General features: G+C 37.8%; 1 protein-coding gene across 2 annotated transcripts in view; it reads right to left on the bottom strand.

Annotated features, from left to right (window-relative positions):
- PPP3CA (protein phosphatase 3 catalytic subunit alpha) overlaps nucleotides 1–14,991 on the bottom strand; it is a 306,559-nt gene that overhangs the window by 153,282 nt on the left and 138,286 nt on the right. For both annotated transcript variants that reach the window (XM_059065731.2, XM_059065730.2), the window contains exon 2: nucleotides 4,219–4,419. In XM_059065731.2, coding sequence (XP_058921714.1) covers nucleotides 4,219–4,419 — 201 coding nt within the window. The remainder of the gene's footprint in view (nucleotides 1–4,218; nucleotides 4,420–14,991) is intronic.

Genomic DNA, 14,991 nt, shown 5'->3' on the forward strand with positions numbered 1-14,991 from the left:
TTCACCTGTGTATAACACACACCACCTGTACCAGGCAAATGTTTGGTAAATTGAATTCCCAAATGACTTGTACCTTAGTTCAGCTTAGCTCACAAAATACCTTAGACTGGGTAGCTGAAACAACAAACACTTATTTCTCACAGTTCTGGAGGATGGGAAGTCCAAGATCAAGGTGCTGGCATATTCAGTGTTTGGTTAGGGTTCTGCTTCTGGTTTGCAGATGGCCATCTTCCTGCTGTATCCCCACATGGAGTAAAGAGAGAGGGCTCTCATCTCATCTTCTTCTTATCAGGGCACTAATCCCATCATAAGGGGTCCACCCTCAGGACTCATCTAAATCCAGTTATTTCCCAAAGACCCCACCTCCAAATAACATCACATTGGGGGTTTGGGCTTCAACATATGATTCCTGGGGAGACACAAACATTCAGTCCATAGCAAGCTGCTACACAGATATTTGGGCCACATTTTTTAATGTTCCATTTGTATGCCTTCAAGGCAACAAAGATAAATTTAACTCAATTTTCAAAAAAGAGTCAAAAAGAGGGAAAATACTTTCCTTCACAAAATGCCTCCAATATAGAAACACATTCTTCAAGTTAAATGTCTAAAACAGCCATCATTCTAATCAGGCAAGTTTGTTTAGAGAAAAGAGCAGAATGTGACTCATACCTCCCTTGTTTTGATTAGGGACCCATAACTAATCCTCACCTCTACTCCCACTGAGATGGTTACTGGCTTATCTAAATCCATGCTCCAGGAGGGTAAGGTACATAGTGCTTTATCACCTTCCCCGGAGGGACACATGGAGGGAGCATTGGGACCAGGCAGCTTCCTGGTCCTTCTTCTCCAAAATCAAAAGTACAGAATTTTAAGGGAAAAAACTCCTAACTGAACATAACCTCTTTTTTTCACTGCTTTAAAAACACTTGAAGGGGAGGGAGGAAGGGAAGGAAGTTGGGCAGCTTTGTAAATTTAAACATTAAAGAAATGCTAAAGGAATGCAATAATGTCCAGATTTCAAATAACCAGGACACTAATTCCTAGATTTTTCTTTAAATGGGAGCAAACCTTGACATAGAGGTTAGCACAACTCCTCTCTAAACATCTGAGTGTGAAACATTTTTATTAATAAAAAGTAGGAGGGAAGAAAAGAAGAGGGAAAGCTGGGGAGTGGCTTTTGTGCATGATTATAAAATAGTTGCCATTTGTTTCATTTTGTGAGTTTACATATCAGGCTATACTTAAAGCTGAACTGCCCACAAGAAGCTCGCTAATTGTCAGTTTCTACCCTGATGGCTCACCTTACAATTTTAGGATACTGACATATGTAGGTGAGAGACTATTTCTAATACCACTTGAAAACCACCATATGGTTTCAGGCTTCAGACTTTTTCTCCCTACATTAAAAGTCCTTGCTTCTTTCCCCTTACTCTTTTTTCACAGGTTCTCATTTGCAGCTCTACTGTTTTCCTTCTTCTCCCCCTCCTCTCCTACATCTTCCTCCTTTCTGCTTTCTCTGTTAAACTGTTGAAGTTCTCCATTTTTCTTAAGTGTGGAATTCTGAACTACATAAAGAATACTCTACCCTTAAGATTTGGAAGTGTAAATTATGCCTTTTATTGCATAGTGTAGTGTCAATATAATATTGACTTCATTGATTCACTTTACTGATTTAGTTATCCAAATAACAACTATTCTACATTTAAAAATGAATATTACATTGCTGGTTCAGCTGTCCCAATAAAATCAAATCTCAGAACACAATCATATATCATAAAATGTTATCAATAAATTATAAGAAGTATCTTGAAATACAAAGAGATAGCAATTTTCTCGGATCGGTGTACCCTGCTTTTATTTTGCAGTCCTCCGTGCTTCAGCTTGGAAGTTCATGGGTTAAAATATGAAGCTATGGATTTAGCTTTCTGGTGAATCATATGCAAAAGAGTTTTTTTTCCCTTTTAATGGAAATGTTAAAATAAATTCCCCCCACCACTTATATTACATATCTTTATATTCCCAGAAAAGGGAGAAAGAGATCACTGCAATGGAATCTACTGGAGGTTCCTTAGAATCCTGCCTTCATTAAGAAATATAAACACTACATATTCTGTGCTACATATCCTGTGATGTCTCCATAGCTACTTCTGTCACCATCTAGAAGGATTTTTTTTTCTTTCTCCCCTAGGGAAAGTTATACATAACTGAGTCCTGATTTCTAAAGTCTCTTCATATCTATATTGTGAAATGTGCCAAATTGTCAGCTGGAATCTCACTAGAAAGAACGAGGTGCAACCTCTGCTGAATATGAGGGCAATTAGTCAATGGACCCCAGAAAGTTTCAGGGATAAAACATCACAAATCTGACTTTTCCAGAAACCTCCCTATGTGTTCTTTCAGGAGAGAGCCTCATCAAACAGAAGAGCTGATTGTATCCCAGGAAATACATTCCCCTAAAGGTCTATTTTACATGTTTCCTTTCTGTTATAATTATCACCTCCACTAATACCTACTGGGCTCATTAGTGAGTTTAACATGAATTGTCCATTGGAAATCACACATTACCATGTGAAGTAGAGAAAATATCATAATAAATATCATAATATACCATCGTTATCATATCATAATGTCATATTATGATATCATAGTAAAATATCAAGCCATTCATTCTTACCAAAATCAAAAAAACTTAATGATATAGACATCACTTAAAGCTACTATTTTACCATTTACTTATAGGTGGAATTTACAGTCAATTTTTTAAAGTAGTTTTTTTGCCGGTAGATTGCAAGCTACTACTTAGATATTTTAAAATTTTCATATTTTAGTATCTAAGAAAGTAAAGCATGTTCACATTTGTTTTGTTCTTATATTTCCAGTGTCTGTAAGTCAAAGATAATAATGCATGACTGCATTTTAACACATGGAAAATGGGGTTCATAGTGATACACACAGGGTAAGTATGTAGCTTGATTTTTCACCACTGGTTCAACACTGACTTACCACTGGAACCAATTTCTCCTGCTGCCTGGCCCCAAACACATTCATTATTTTTCTGAATTACAAATAAGAAAAACAGCACTGCCAACCCAAAACAAAATGTAAATGTCAACTTCTCTGGAATAGGAATCATTAGAGGCATTTTGATCAAGGAAGGTCTAGTCTGATACTCAAGAGCGCTTATCTTGCTCTTACCAGTCACCTTCAAAACTATATTAGAAGGCTAATAATATTATAAGTACAGGAAGGTTTTTGGAAGAAAGAAGCAATCAGTAGCATATATGAAATATTTTAAATGTCCTCTTTATTTTGAAAAGGATAATATTCTATGTCAAACTTCTTCCCTTTGTCAGAATGATAATAATTAAGGAGAAAACACATGTTTTTTTTTTAGATTCTCTAGAAATACAAACGTGCAAGTTTAGCAAATTTCACAAAGTGTAGATGAAAAGCCTCTACTATTTGACCCTCTACACCACACAAAACTTTTTGACAAGATTTAATTTTTATGGTCTAGGCGAAGTTCCACTTACCCAGAATACGTATCTGCCCTTAAGAAGTAACAGAACGAAAACCCTCAAAAAGTAAAGACATATTTTCTAGGCATAAAATGCTACAGGAAGGAGAGAAATTTTGTCTTCTTCCTGAAGTTCAATGGTTCTCACACGTCAATGTTTGTCACGGTCACCTAGAGGGCCTGATAAAACAGATCACTGGGCTTCACCCCAGAGAACTGATTCAGTAGCTCTGGGGTGGGAGCTGAGAAGGTACAGCTCAGCAGGTGTCCAGGTGGTGGTGGTGGTGGTGCCAGTCTGGGATAACACTCTGAGAGCCACTGCATTAACTCAGTTGCTTAACTACTTTGGAAGTCTCCCTATGCTTTGTCTGATCTTTCCCAGTGACTATCTCGTGCTCCTCGTGACAGTGTTCTACTGGCAAAATATCACTTCTTAGTTAAGGTATTACTTCAGAATATCTTCATCATCTCTAAGTTGCACACCACTTTTTAGGGTATCACATCACACAGATACTTAATACATGAAAATAAAAATACTGTTACATACGTATTCAGTCTTTTGTTCCTAATGTACAGATTTAGCAGGAAAAGAGTAAGATGAAGAAGGTGAAGACTCACTGGTACCTAAGACTTTTGATTTGATGTTAAAAACAACAAAGTGTGGGTCCAAGTGGAGAGTCTCCACCCTCAGGACTTACCTGTGACTGGTGCATCAATATCCAGCAAATTTTTTTCCTGTCGAAGAATTGAAGCCCCCTCTGTGATTATTCTCAATGCAACGCTCTCTTCCAGCCTGCCCTCCTTCATGAGATGTGCCTTTAAGATATCCACACGAGGCTTCCCATCGTTATCAAACACTTCTTTTGCCGTAAGCCGGTGACTTGGAGGAAATGGGACAGCTGAAAGCAAAGAAGTCAAATTGTTACCTTAGCCAACACTCAACAACCAAAGATTCAAGATTCGATAATAACCACCAAATATGTATCCCTATCACTAACCACCTACTGGAGTATTAAAAAAGTCCCCCCATTAAAATATGATCAAGGGCTATCAAGAATTAAAGATTGCCTTCTTCCTAAGATTCTAGATGTGGTGTGACTGCTGACAGGAAATTTACGTTTCTTATTCACCCAGAACCTGTCTCATGCATCTAGAAGATCCTGACTGCGTGAATAACAAAAAAGAAGAGAGATTTGTCTCGGTTCGGCAATAATCGATTCAGCAAAAGCAAAGAGTTCCTATACATCTGTCCTTCTAATTTTGACTCGGGTGAAGACATTTCTTCACTAAAAAGCAGGCTCCTCTACTGGGATTAGAGGAAGGGGAAAAGACCCTCCAGACCAGATTTGCCTTTCAACGGGAGTTACATCTCTGAGTAAACTGACCGAGAGCAGGCATCTGAGGGCGAAAACGCACTGAATGTTGAACAGAAAATCAGGGAATCTCTTGAACAGTGAGAGGACAGTATGACATCAGGAGACACAGGTATTTAGGAGTATGATATAAAGACAAATTTCGTTTGTTGCTCATACTTAGAGCCAACCATTCTCTCTTCCACCCGTGCCCCCATGCCTTCTTAACAGTGAGAAGGTCTCTTATAGCTCCTGCCATTCTTCACATCTCTAAATACATTCATTCACTCATTCAGCCAGAGGATATTCACTAAACTCCTACAGTGTGCCAGGACGTCCAAAGGTCCACGGTCAGAGATGGTATTATAAAGGTTAAATTTCTGATAAATGGCCAATCAGCCCCTTCCGTGAAGGAAAATCATTATTTCTCCGTTTTACATGAGGGTTCATTTACTGGATAACTCAGATCTATTAGAAATAGCTGGAAGAAGCACAAACACTGTTTCATGTAACTTTCATCTGCCATGTGCATTATGTCATATGCATAAGAACATCTCCATATGAAGCACTTCTTTTAGGTAAAACACTTGATGGTATGGGTTAAACCTAGCCCTCTTACCTCCTGAAAGCGTCTCTCAAAGAAGCCAGATTTATGGTAGACCGATGCCAAGAAATTTTGTGCAATCTAATAGCACAGACTTGTTATCCAAGAGAAATGACAACTACTTACAAGTCAGAAAGTGAACAGGTACTGATGGATACAAGCTTGATTTTCCTAACAATCCAAGCATATCTATTTAACTATGCCTCCAAAGTGAAGTGGCAGTGCAGACTCGGTGGACATGCGTGAGGCTTTCGTGGTCAGATGAACCTGGGTGCAAACCTTAGCTCTGAGCACTCACCAGCTATATGACCTTGGGCAAGCTAAATAACCTCCTTTGGCTTCAGTTACTTCACCTGGAAAGTGGGGATTATATCTATCTGAGGATTGTTATAATAACTAAAGTAAATAGTACTAGTAGTAGCTATCATTTATAGAGTGGTTATTTTATGCCAGGCATTGTTTCGGTAATAAAGCCAGACACAACAATAAAGCTGTAAGGTGAGGAAAGCATAAGTACATGTGTTTATATATAAACTTATTTAGTCCCTACAACATTACCGTGGGAGAGAAACTTGAGACTCAAAAATATTAAGCACCTTGCTCAAGATAATCACCTAGTGATTTATATGTAGACCCGCTGGGCGTCAACCCTGGCACTCTGATGCTGGAATACTTGTGTTAATAGCTACACCACACTACTTCCCAGAAAGTACTTAAGACAGTGCTTAATAATTAGAAAGCGATGAGTAAATCATTTTCTAGAATTGAAATTCTAATGAATCCCGAGCGGTATTTCTTATAAAGACCACACTTTTATTTTCAAAAATTACTTGGAGTGGCGTATAGTAAAATAGATATGTAATACAAAAGCAAGAGGTAAAATAAAAGACAAAATGCATTAACACCAAAGCATAGTGAAAAATAAAAGAAAAAGAAAGTTCAAGAATTAAACGAGGAGAAAAAAGAGGCAACGAAGTCATTAGACTTCTGGCACTTGGGCTCTATTTTGTTCATTCTGTTTCTTTGCCCTCCTCCCTTTTTCTTGCCTGACTAACATACACGCTTGTTAAGAAAACATGGAAACATTTCCGTGGCCACATTTCTTTACCTGGGTCTTTATGTTTGGTTTGAAAGTAGAAAATATCTTACCTGGCAACTCCTCAAAATTCCCCAGAGACAGGTTGGGGATGGAGAGGAGGAAACTTCAAAAGGACACTTGGGGTAAGGCCATGAGCTGATTTTTTTTTTTTTTTTCAAGTGAGTTCCTAAAGTGTGACTAGGACAACTGTCAAGGTTTAAGTGACTCTGCAAAACTGTCAGGCAAGAATCATAGGAACACAGAAGGGAAGGAGGCTGATTTATTGTCAGGCAGTGAGTCGCTGCCACACACACACACACACACACACACACTAGCTGGCCTTATTATTCAACTTCAGACAGATCAAAGGGTTAAACCTGAAAGAGCTGAAGCATTTAAGAAGATGAGAGGCAAAAGGACAGCACCCCAGGGAGGGCATCACCTTCATGAATTAGACTTTCTCCAAGTCCCTAGACTCTCTCCAAGGCCAAGATCACTGCAATAACAGATGCTCCCACCCTTTGCTGCAGATCTCTTACCTTCCAGTAATTGCTAATCCTAAGGTAACTGGCTAAGGTAAAGCCACCTGGCACTGAGATATTGGGGCTGGTTCCAAATAAACCGAAGCAAGAAAAAAGAGGAGAAAGGCCAATCGAAGGGCTCTATTTCCAAGTGGATGATAGGGACGCTGATAAGATGGGCCCCTTTACCAATTAAACAGATGGCAAGGCCTGCAGGGAACCAAGATGGGCGGCAACGATGCCAAAGAGCAAACGCAGAGATGCGGTCAGCCAGAGAGAAGTCTTCTGGGACAAAACTAAGCATGAGCTAATATTTGTATTTGTACACTTCTTGGCTTCATAAAGAAAACACCAGCCTTACAAAGGTCACACTTATTTGCTTTCTCTGTTCACCTAGAGTCCTACATGCAGACCTGTGCCAAACACTGAGCAAAAACTACTTGGACCAAAGAGTCCAATGTGCTTAGAAAACATTTCTTTCATTAACTCATTGTATAAGTGGCGACGCTTGCTACAGCAAACTGGGATTTCCCCTTCCCTCTTCTGCTGTGAGTATGACAAGTTGCTTCCATTTATACATGAGCAGGCCAAGATTGGAAGAATTAAGGTTGTGCATGCTAATAAAAATTCTGAAATAACTGCTGATATTCGGGCTGATTATTTCTAAAACAGTTTTCTCATAATTGCCTGTTAAGTAAAGAAGACGGTATTATAGAAGACTTCTTAGAAGCATCCTAAAAATAGATAGAAACCTTCTCAGCTTTCTCTACTTCACAATTCCCACTCGGTGTCTTTTTTGCTATTGTTGTCAAATAAAACAGCAAAGTAGCTAAAATCTGGGACATGTAAGTCCTTGACTGACTCCTGCCACAAACCACCGAAGAAGTCTTTAAAGGCAAACAACACACTGGACTAGGACTGTATTCCCATGTCACTGACTGTGGAAATCTGGCAAAGACTGATTTCCAAAGAACAGGTTGGAAATGATATTGTTTCTTTTCTATTTGTTGATGCTACCAGAGAGTTCATCTATCTGATAGGGAGGAAGGTTGAAAGTCTAGGAACCAAAGCCATGGGCATCCAATATTGGCATCTGTATGACAATTATTGACGTTATTGTCAATCAGGCATTCACCAGTAGAGAAATACATTCCAAGTCAGAAAAGCCTTGCAGCCAAGGTATTCCTAGCTCTGGGTTCTGGCTGACTATGAGGACCACACCTCAGAGTCAGGGGTCCCCTGAGATTTGGGCTAAAGGTCGGTTTTAGACAACCATGAGCTGCCTCAGTAGCCATAAGTGAACTGTATCACTCTGGGGTAGACCTCGGTATCTGAGCTTTCTATTTCTCAACTCTGAGCCACTGTAGCCACTATTGAAGGAATTCCTACTACTTGATAGGAAATATTCAAGAGCCACTGTCATGGTGATACCGTCACTGGAAGGAAAAGCAGGATACCTGCTGCCTGACCTCTTCGTGGAATAAATGCTGACAAGAGAGAACCATAGACTTAAGAAAACATTCAACCGAGTGATTTTTCAAACGTTGGTTTGGTTTAAACAAATTTTTTTTGTTTCTTTCCTCAAACAAAATGACATCCAGAAATGCAAGTATATCCAAAGGAAAAAAGAGACTAAAGCAGATTGCTTGTTTCTCTTCTTCCGTACGATGGCAGTTAAGGTGTGCTCACGAAGTCCTGGGGCTCTCTGGAGTAAAATTTTAAAACTCCCAATTTAGACTGACTGCTGACGCCCTCATAGTAAACAAAAAGGAAATGAAGTCAAGAGAGAGGATAAGTGAATTGTCCAAGGTCACAGGACTAGCCGGTGAAAAAAGCAACGCTATGTTCAGGTCTCCTGGTGTCTCTTCTAGCACTTTACCCTCCAGATCTGTCCGATACGAGGTTGACTGGCCACACACGAGGGCGGCTGAGCACTTGGAAAGTGGCCAGTCCAAACCAAGCCATGCTGCAAAGCTACAGGATTCCCTGGACTTAGAACACTTGATACAAGGGGGAAAAAAAGATTGTAAAATGTCTCATTAACATTCTTATATTGATTACATGTTTTAATAATAAGATATATTGGGCTAAATAAAATGTACTATTAAAATTAATTCAAACTATTCCTCTTTTTAATTCCACGACTAGAATATTTTAAATTGCATACATGGCTTATACTACATTATTATTGAACCGTGATGTATCTTTCTCAACAAGTAAACAAGAACAGGGTGAGTGGAAATTATATTCCTTAATCTTTCTTCTCTTTCAGCTTTAGTTCCTACAAAACCTCAAACTATTTCAAAACTGGGTACACGCTGGAATTGCTTTTGAAAATGAATGATGCCCAGGCCCAACCTCTAGAGATTCTGATTTAACTTTTCTAGGGTAGGGCCAGGGCAGTGGTAGGTTTTTAAAGAAATCCAGAGTATACTAATGTGAAGTCCAGACTGAGATTCACTGACCTATCTATATTGTTAAGTAACAACGTACAAAACACCAGGCAGTTTAATTCTACCCCCCTAAACGTGCTCCACAATGTCTATCATCCACAGCAGGTGCAATGTCTTTGCAAGTCCAGACACGTTTATTTCATCCCTCTCTGTAATCAGAATGTGTCCAGGAACGACACTTGTCCCATATTTCATGTGGCTACTGTCTGCACAGGGCTAAGATACTTATGTCAACGCATGTTAAGAGAATAGCTTAAGGATACCACATGTCAGACACAAAACACATTCTGTCCTGGCCTCCACAAGTTGGCACCCCATTGATTTCCTTCTGGACATCTGTATATGTCACAAACTATTATCCTAATCAAACCATATCAATCAACCAATTGATCAGTCGTCAAGCACCTTTAAGCACCTACTATGTGTTGTATTCCATACTAGGCAGTGACAAGGGCTGGGGAGAAGTGAGCGAAAGAAAACCAAAACAAGCAGAGCCAGATGCTGAAGAACTTACCATGTGGTATAATTATGAGTTTTTGCTTGGGATAGATGGGAAACTGTTAAACTGCAAAACCTAAGGGCAAAATTTAAAGAAAATGACAGACAATATAAGCAGTAAGAAAAAAAAAAGTGTCTTTCTCTACCTTAAAGTTATGCCTGGGTTCCTAGAAACTCTTAGATGCAGTCACGCATTTCTTTTGTCTAAAGTGTAAAATAAATATCTAAGTTTTTAGATGACTCTGAAAGATGAGGCTCTGTCTTGAGGGTAAGTAATGAAAATAGAATATGCTAATCGTAAGGTACAATATTCCAGCTACAATATACATAAGTACCTCCATCATCAGTAATTAAAATATGTGGAATCTGAGGCTACTTCTGAACAGAGTGATGGGGTACGTAAAAGGAAATACTAGTGACTTTTCACTAAATTGTCTTTGAGTTCTAACATAGAGAAATTAGGTTTGACTTCTATTCTTCTGGGTTTAAAAAAATTCTATCAGTATGGGGATACATGTTTATCCATGCACAGAATGTCTATATGCAAAGATATACAAAACATGTTGCGTGGGAAAGAGAGCTTAAAAATTAACCACAGCTAGCCTCGAAGAAAAACTGTAGAAAGGTATTTATTAGAGTCCTACTTATGCTACCCCTGTGGATACTCATCACTTGTTTGTTTGAAAGCCTCTGGCTTTCATTATAGATATTAATGCTTGTCAAATTAAAATATGCTTTCCCATCTCAAGTGCAGGTGAATATTAATTTTGTAAACAGAAACGTTAATCTTGTAAACAGAAACATCGGGTCCCACTTAAGCTAAAAAAATTCTTCACAGTAGGCCTACAAATATAACTTCAATTCATTAATTTACTGGTATTTTTTTTTCTTTTTTCCCCCTACTGCTATCATGACTTTATTCATCCTTAGCAGAGACCTCTTTACCCACCCTCTCTGAATACGACCACACAGATCCTGAGCTTTAAAATGTATTCAGTTATTAGACACAGTATGTGTACTGATCATTTCACTAGCAAACTGAATACCCCATGTGGTTTTCCTGAATGTTTACGTGCAAATATAGCACAGTGGTATTTTATGTAACATCCCCAAAGTGTTAATAAAAGAGCACTACAGTACTCGAAACATTTATTAAAATAAGCAATTTTTTTCCTATGACTTACAGAACATATATTACACACAGTAATTTTTGAACCTAAATCTGAAATGTGCTAAAGCAATTCTTTAAGATCAGACACAAATTAATGAATATATTGTTCCAACAACAAAGGATTAATAAGTAATGAGTGAAAATGAGTACCCTAACAGTACAAGCAGAGCTGCTTTTTATTGTCTGTGTTTCAAAATAATTTTCATGTAAGTATGTTTCTTGATGTACAGCTACCCCCTATCCTTTCCATGTACAGCTTTTCTTATTTTCTGGCCGCTACCTTCAGTCTTGAGTCTAAGGACTCAAGGACATAGTCCACAACTCTCTTCACATGAGGTCTTGGGTTGTTCTATCACAAAACTCCTTTGAAGTTTGGATATTTTGGTTAGTTCATTTAATTACCAGAAAAACTGCAAGTGGCTTACATAATGAATTATGTAATAATGACTCAACATGAAAGATTATTTAAGAAAAGTCTTCAGTTTCAAAATATTTCAGAATTACTGTGAGGCTTAAATAAAATCTGATTTTTCAGTGAAAATTAAAGAGTTCTATGCACAAGTCCTGTGACTAACATACAGGTCAGGCCAATCACAAATTATTTTATACATGTACAAGATAAAAGCAAAATTACATTTATTGGTTTTGATAATGATATCGAATGTCTAGATTACACCAAGAATCTAAATTAAATATTAAATGTTTTAACTTAGATATGTAAATTAAATTATATATTTTTAAATGTCTTAATATGTAAGTGAAGATGTGTTGTTTAATAAGGGTCTGCTCTATCGTGTGTTTTGTTCTGTTTTGTGCAGTTTTAAATAAAGACAGCAATAACATTTACAGCAGTATGTACTCCAGCTATACTGGATCTTGGAACTAGATTAAATGATTACAGCCGTATTTTCAGCAAATGGTATTTATAGTAATCTCTGGAATAGTGAGTTTACAGTAATGCATAAAATTCCACTCACTTGGATACATTTACATAGAGGGCTTTTTACTTATTTATTTTTTGCATTGAACATTTTCTTCCTCTCTGGAGACATATGTCACAGGAGGAGATAAAAATCAAGCAACAAACAAGATATTTTAAGACAAGTTGAATTTACCTCCCAAGCAAGCAGGTCCCTATGAACACAATAATCATCCCTTAGAAATGAAGAGTATCCAGGCATTCTAAAACTTTATTTAACCTGAGACACACTTTATCATTCAGAAATCCTCCACTCCAGGGCCTAAGACATGAAATAGAAGGAAGGACTTTACCTGAATTGAACTATTTGATTAGAAATTCATTAATAAATATAAATCTGTGTATTTAAAATAGCGAACCTGCAAAGTATAATGTGTGCCTTCTTAGTCTTCAATCCTAAGCTTGTAAGTTAATATGGAAAAAACCAGTCTATGCCCACACACGATTCTTTCAAGTGCATCATTCAGCTGGAGATGCCCACACGCCCGCCCTCGGCCCCCATCCCCTGTGGCTGAAATACCTACAGGCGTCAGAATAACTTTTTTAAATGAACAGACTCTCTCTTCTTTGAAAGATCTTGATGAAATGGCAAATCTATGACCCAAATGATATCAAATGATGTAAATCCTAAGTGGCAATTTAGGATGGTACCACTTTTGCATATAAAGGGTGACTGTTTAAAAAAATAATGAATTTGGCATATAGCCTTATATCTGTGTGCCACAGTGAAGCGAAGATTGAAATACTCTGCCTCAGAGTCACCCTCCAGAGAGCCAAGGGCAGGAGCTAAATTCCCAGGTTTGCATTTAATTGCCCCTCCCTCGCTCTGTGCTCCCTACTCCCCGTGGGCTCAATCATGAAGCATCAGTACCTCTGGGCCTCCCCATGTTCTAGTAATGCTTACACTGCTTCACTCTGATGACCAGAGACCTGCTCTCATCCACTCTCTCTGGTCTCCCATTTCTAAGAACGACCCACTCCTGTGAAAAATACAGAAGCGTACAGGAGGTCCCAATTCTCAGCACCTCAAATATGTACCCCACGGATCATAATCTTCACACATCTATTTAAAAACGGGAACGCTTTAGTGAATACCACCCACAAATGTACCCTCTCAAACTTTCATTTTCATATGTTTCGTTTATCCTTAAAATGTCCTTGTCCATTCTACTTTTAAATCACATATGCATTGCTCAGCCTATGGAATGGAAAATGTCCGATATCATAATAAAGCTGCAACAGACTGCATTCCCTTCCTCCGTAAAGAAACACTCTTAAGAAAGATTTTACACTCGTAAACAGCGCCTATTTTGTGCATAAAGAAAATTCTCAAAGAACTAAGGAAACAGGTTGCTGGGATTATAATGTCAATTGCAAATTGACAGGCAACGCCAAATTTCACTCTTTAAAAGAGTCAATCACCACTATTTGAAAAACATCAGAATAATTCTAATAATAAGTAGAAAGATTAACAATCGAGTGCCACCAAAAGTTCAAGTCCAATACCCTGGCATTTGATATTCAATCAATATGTTTTTGAGTGAATGCAAAAATGAATGAACTTTTTTTTTCCTCCTTGTTCACTCAGATAGGGGGTAAAATTTCTGTGGTCCTAGAAGTACAGATGGTCCCCAATTTACAATGCTTCAACTTACAATTTTTCAATTTTTCAACTTTACCATGATAACCGAAGCTATGCATTCAGTAGAAACTGTACTTCTAACTTCGAATTTTGATCTCTCCCAAGGCTAGTGATCTGCAGTATACTACTCTTTTTGATCCACAGCTCTGTTAGCTAAGCAATAATGATACACTTACAACCACTCTGTTTTTCACTTTCAGTGCAGTATTCCATAAATTATGTGAGATATTCAACGCTTTATTATAAAAATAGGCTTTGTGTCGGATGATTTTGCCCAACGTTGACTAATGTAAGTGTTCTGAGCATGTTTAAGATAGGCTAGACTAGCCTATGATATATGGTAGGTTAGAGGTATGTACTAAATGAATTTTCAACTTATGAGATTTTTGACTTAGGATGGGTTTATTGGGAAATAACCCTATCATAAGTCGAGGAAGATCTGTAGTTTAAGAAGAGAGAACAGAAAAAAATGGCTTTGTTCAGATCTATAAGTATGTATGTAATTAGAAAATGAACAGTCAACGGCCAAAATAACTCAAACTGAAAACTACATTTAGTAAATGTGTCTTTAGAAGTGCTCATTTCAGGAAAGAGACCAAGCCTGTCAGATGGGGGGGTGGGAGCTAGAGGAGCTCCCAAGATGAAACATACAGACGTGGTCAAAAGTGAGCAACAGAGAAAACTGAAAAGGGAAGGGGAAGCAATCACTACAACAAGTTTGAAGTACTGAATGTTTTCATCCCACATGTGATTACAGCATCACATATAAAATTTGTTGTTATCTGTGATGTAAAGTTAACCCAACAACAATAAAACCAACACCATATCAGTACAATAGTATTTTGGTGCTTTTAAGCTTATAAAGCACTATTCTCTGGGATTTCAGAAAGACGTTCAAATATTTCCCTTAAAAAGAACATTTTCTAGTTTATAAGAATGCTATTAATATGTATTTACTGAAGTATGCTTCAGTAAAAAAAGACTTTGTTTTAACTGTTAAACTTGAAATATCTGAGACTTAATAGACTTAACACTTTCTCAGCATTCCTAAGGGTCAGAAGTAGCTCAGGACCTTCTTTCCCCTCTTTTTAGTATCTGTTTGACAAACTATCACTACCAGTCAGAATGAATTCAAATCTTATTTGTAGACACAAATGAAAAATTTATTGTAAA

The sequence above is a fragment of the Kogia breviceps genome, chromosome 6 (genome assembly GCF_026419965.1).
Source record: "Kogia breviceps isolate mKogBre1 chromosome 6, mKogBre1 haplotype 1, whole genome shotgun sequence".
Taxonomy (NCBI): domain Eukaryota; kingdom Metazoa; phylum Chordata; class Mammalia; order Artiodactyla; family Physeteridae; genus Kogia; species Kogia breviceps.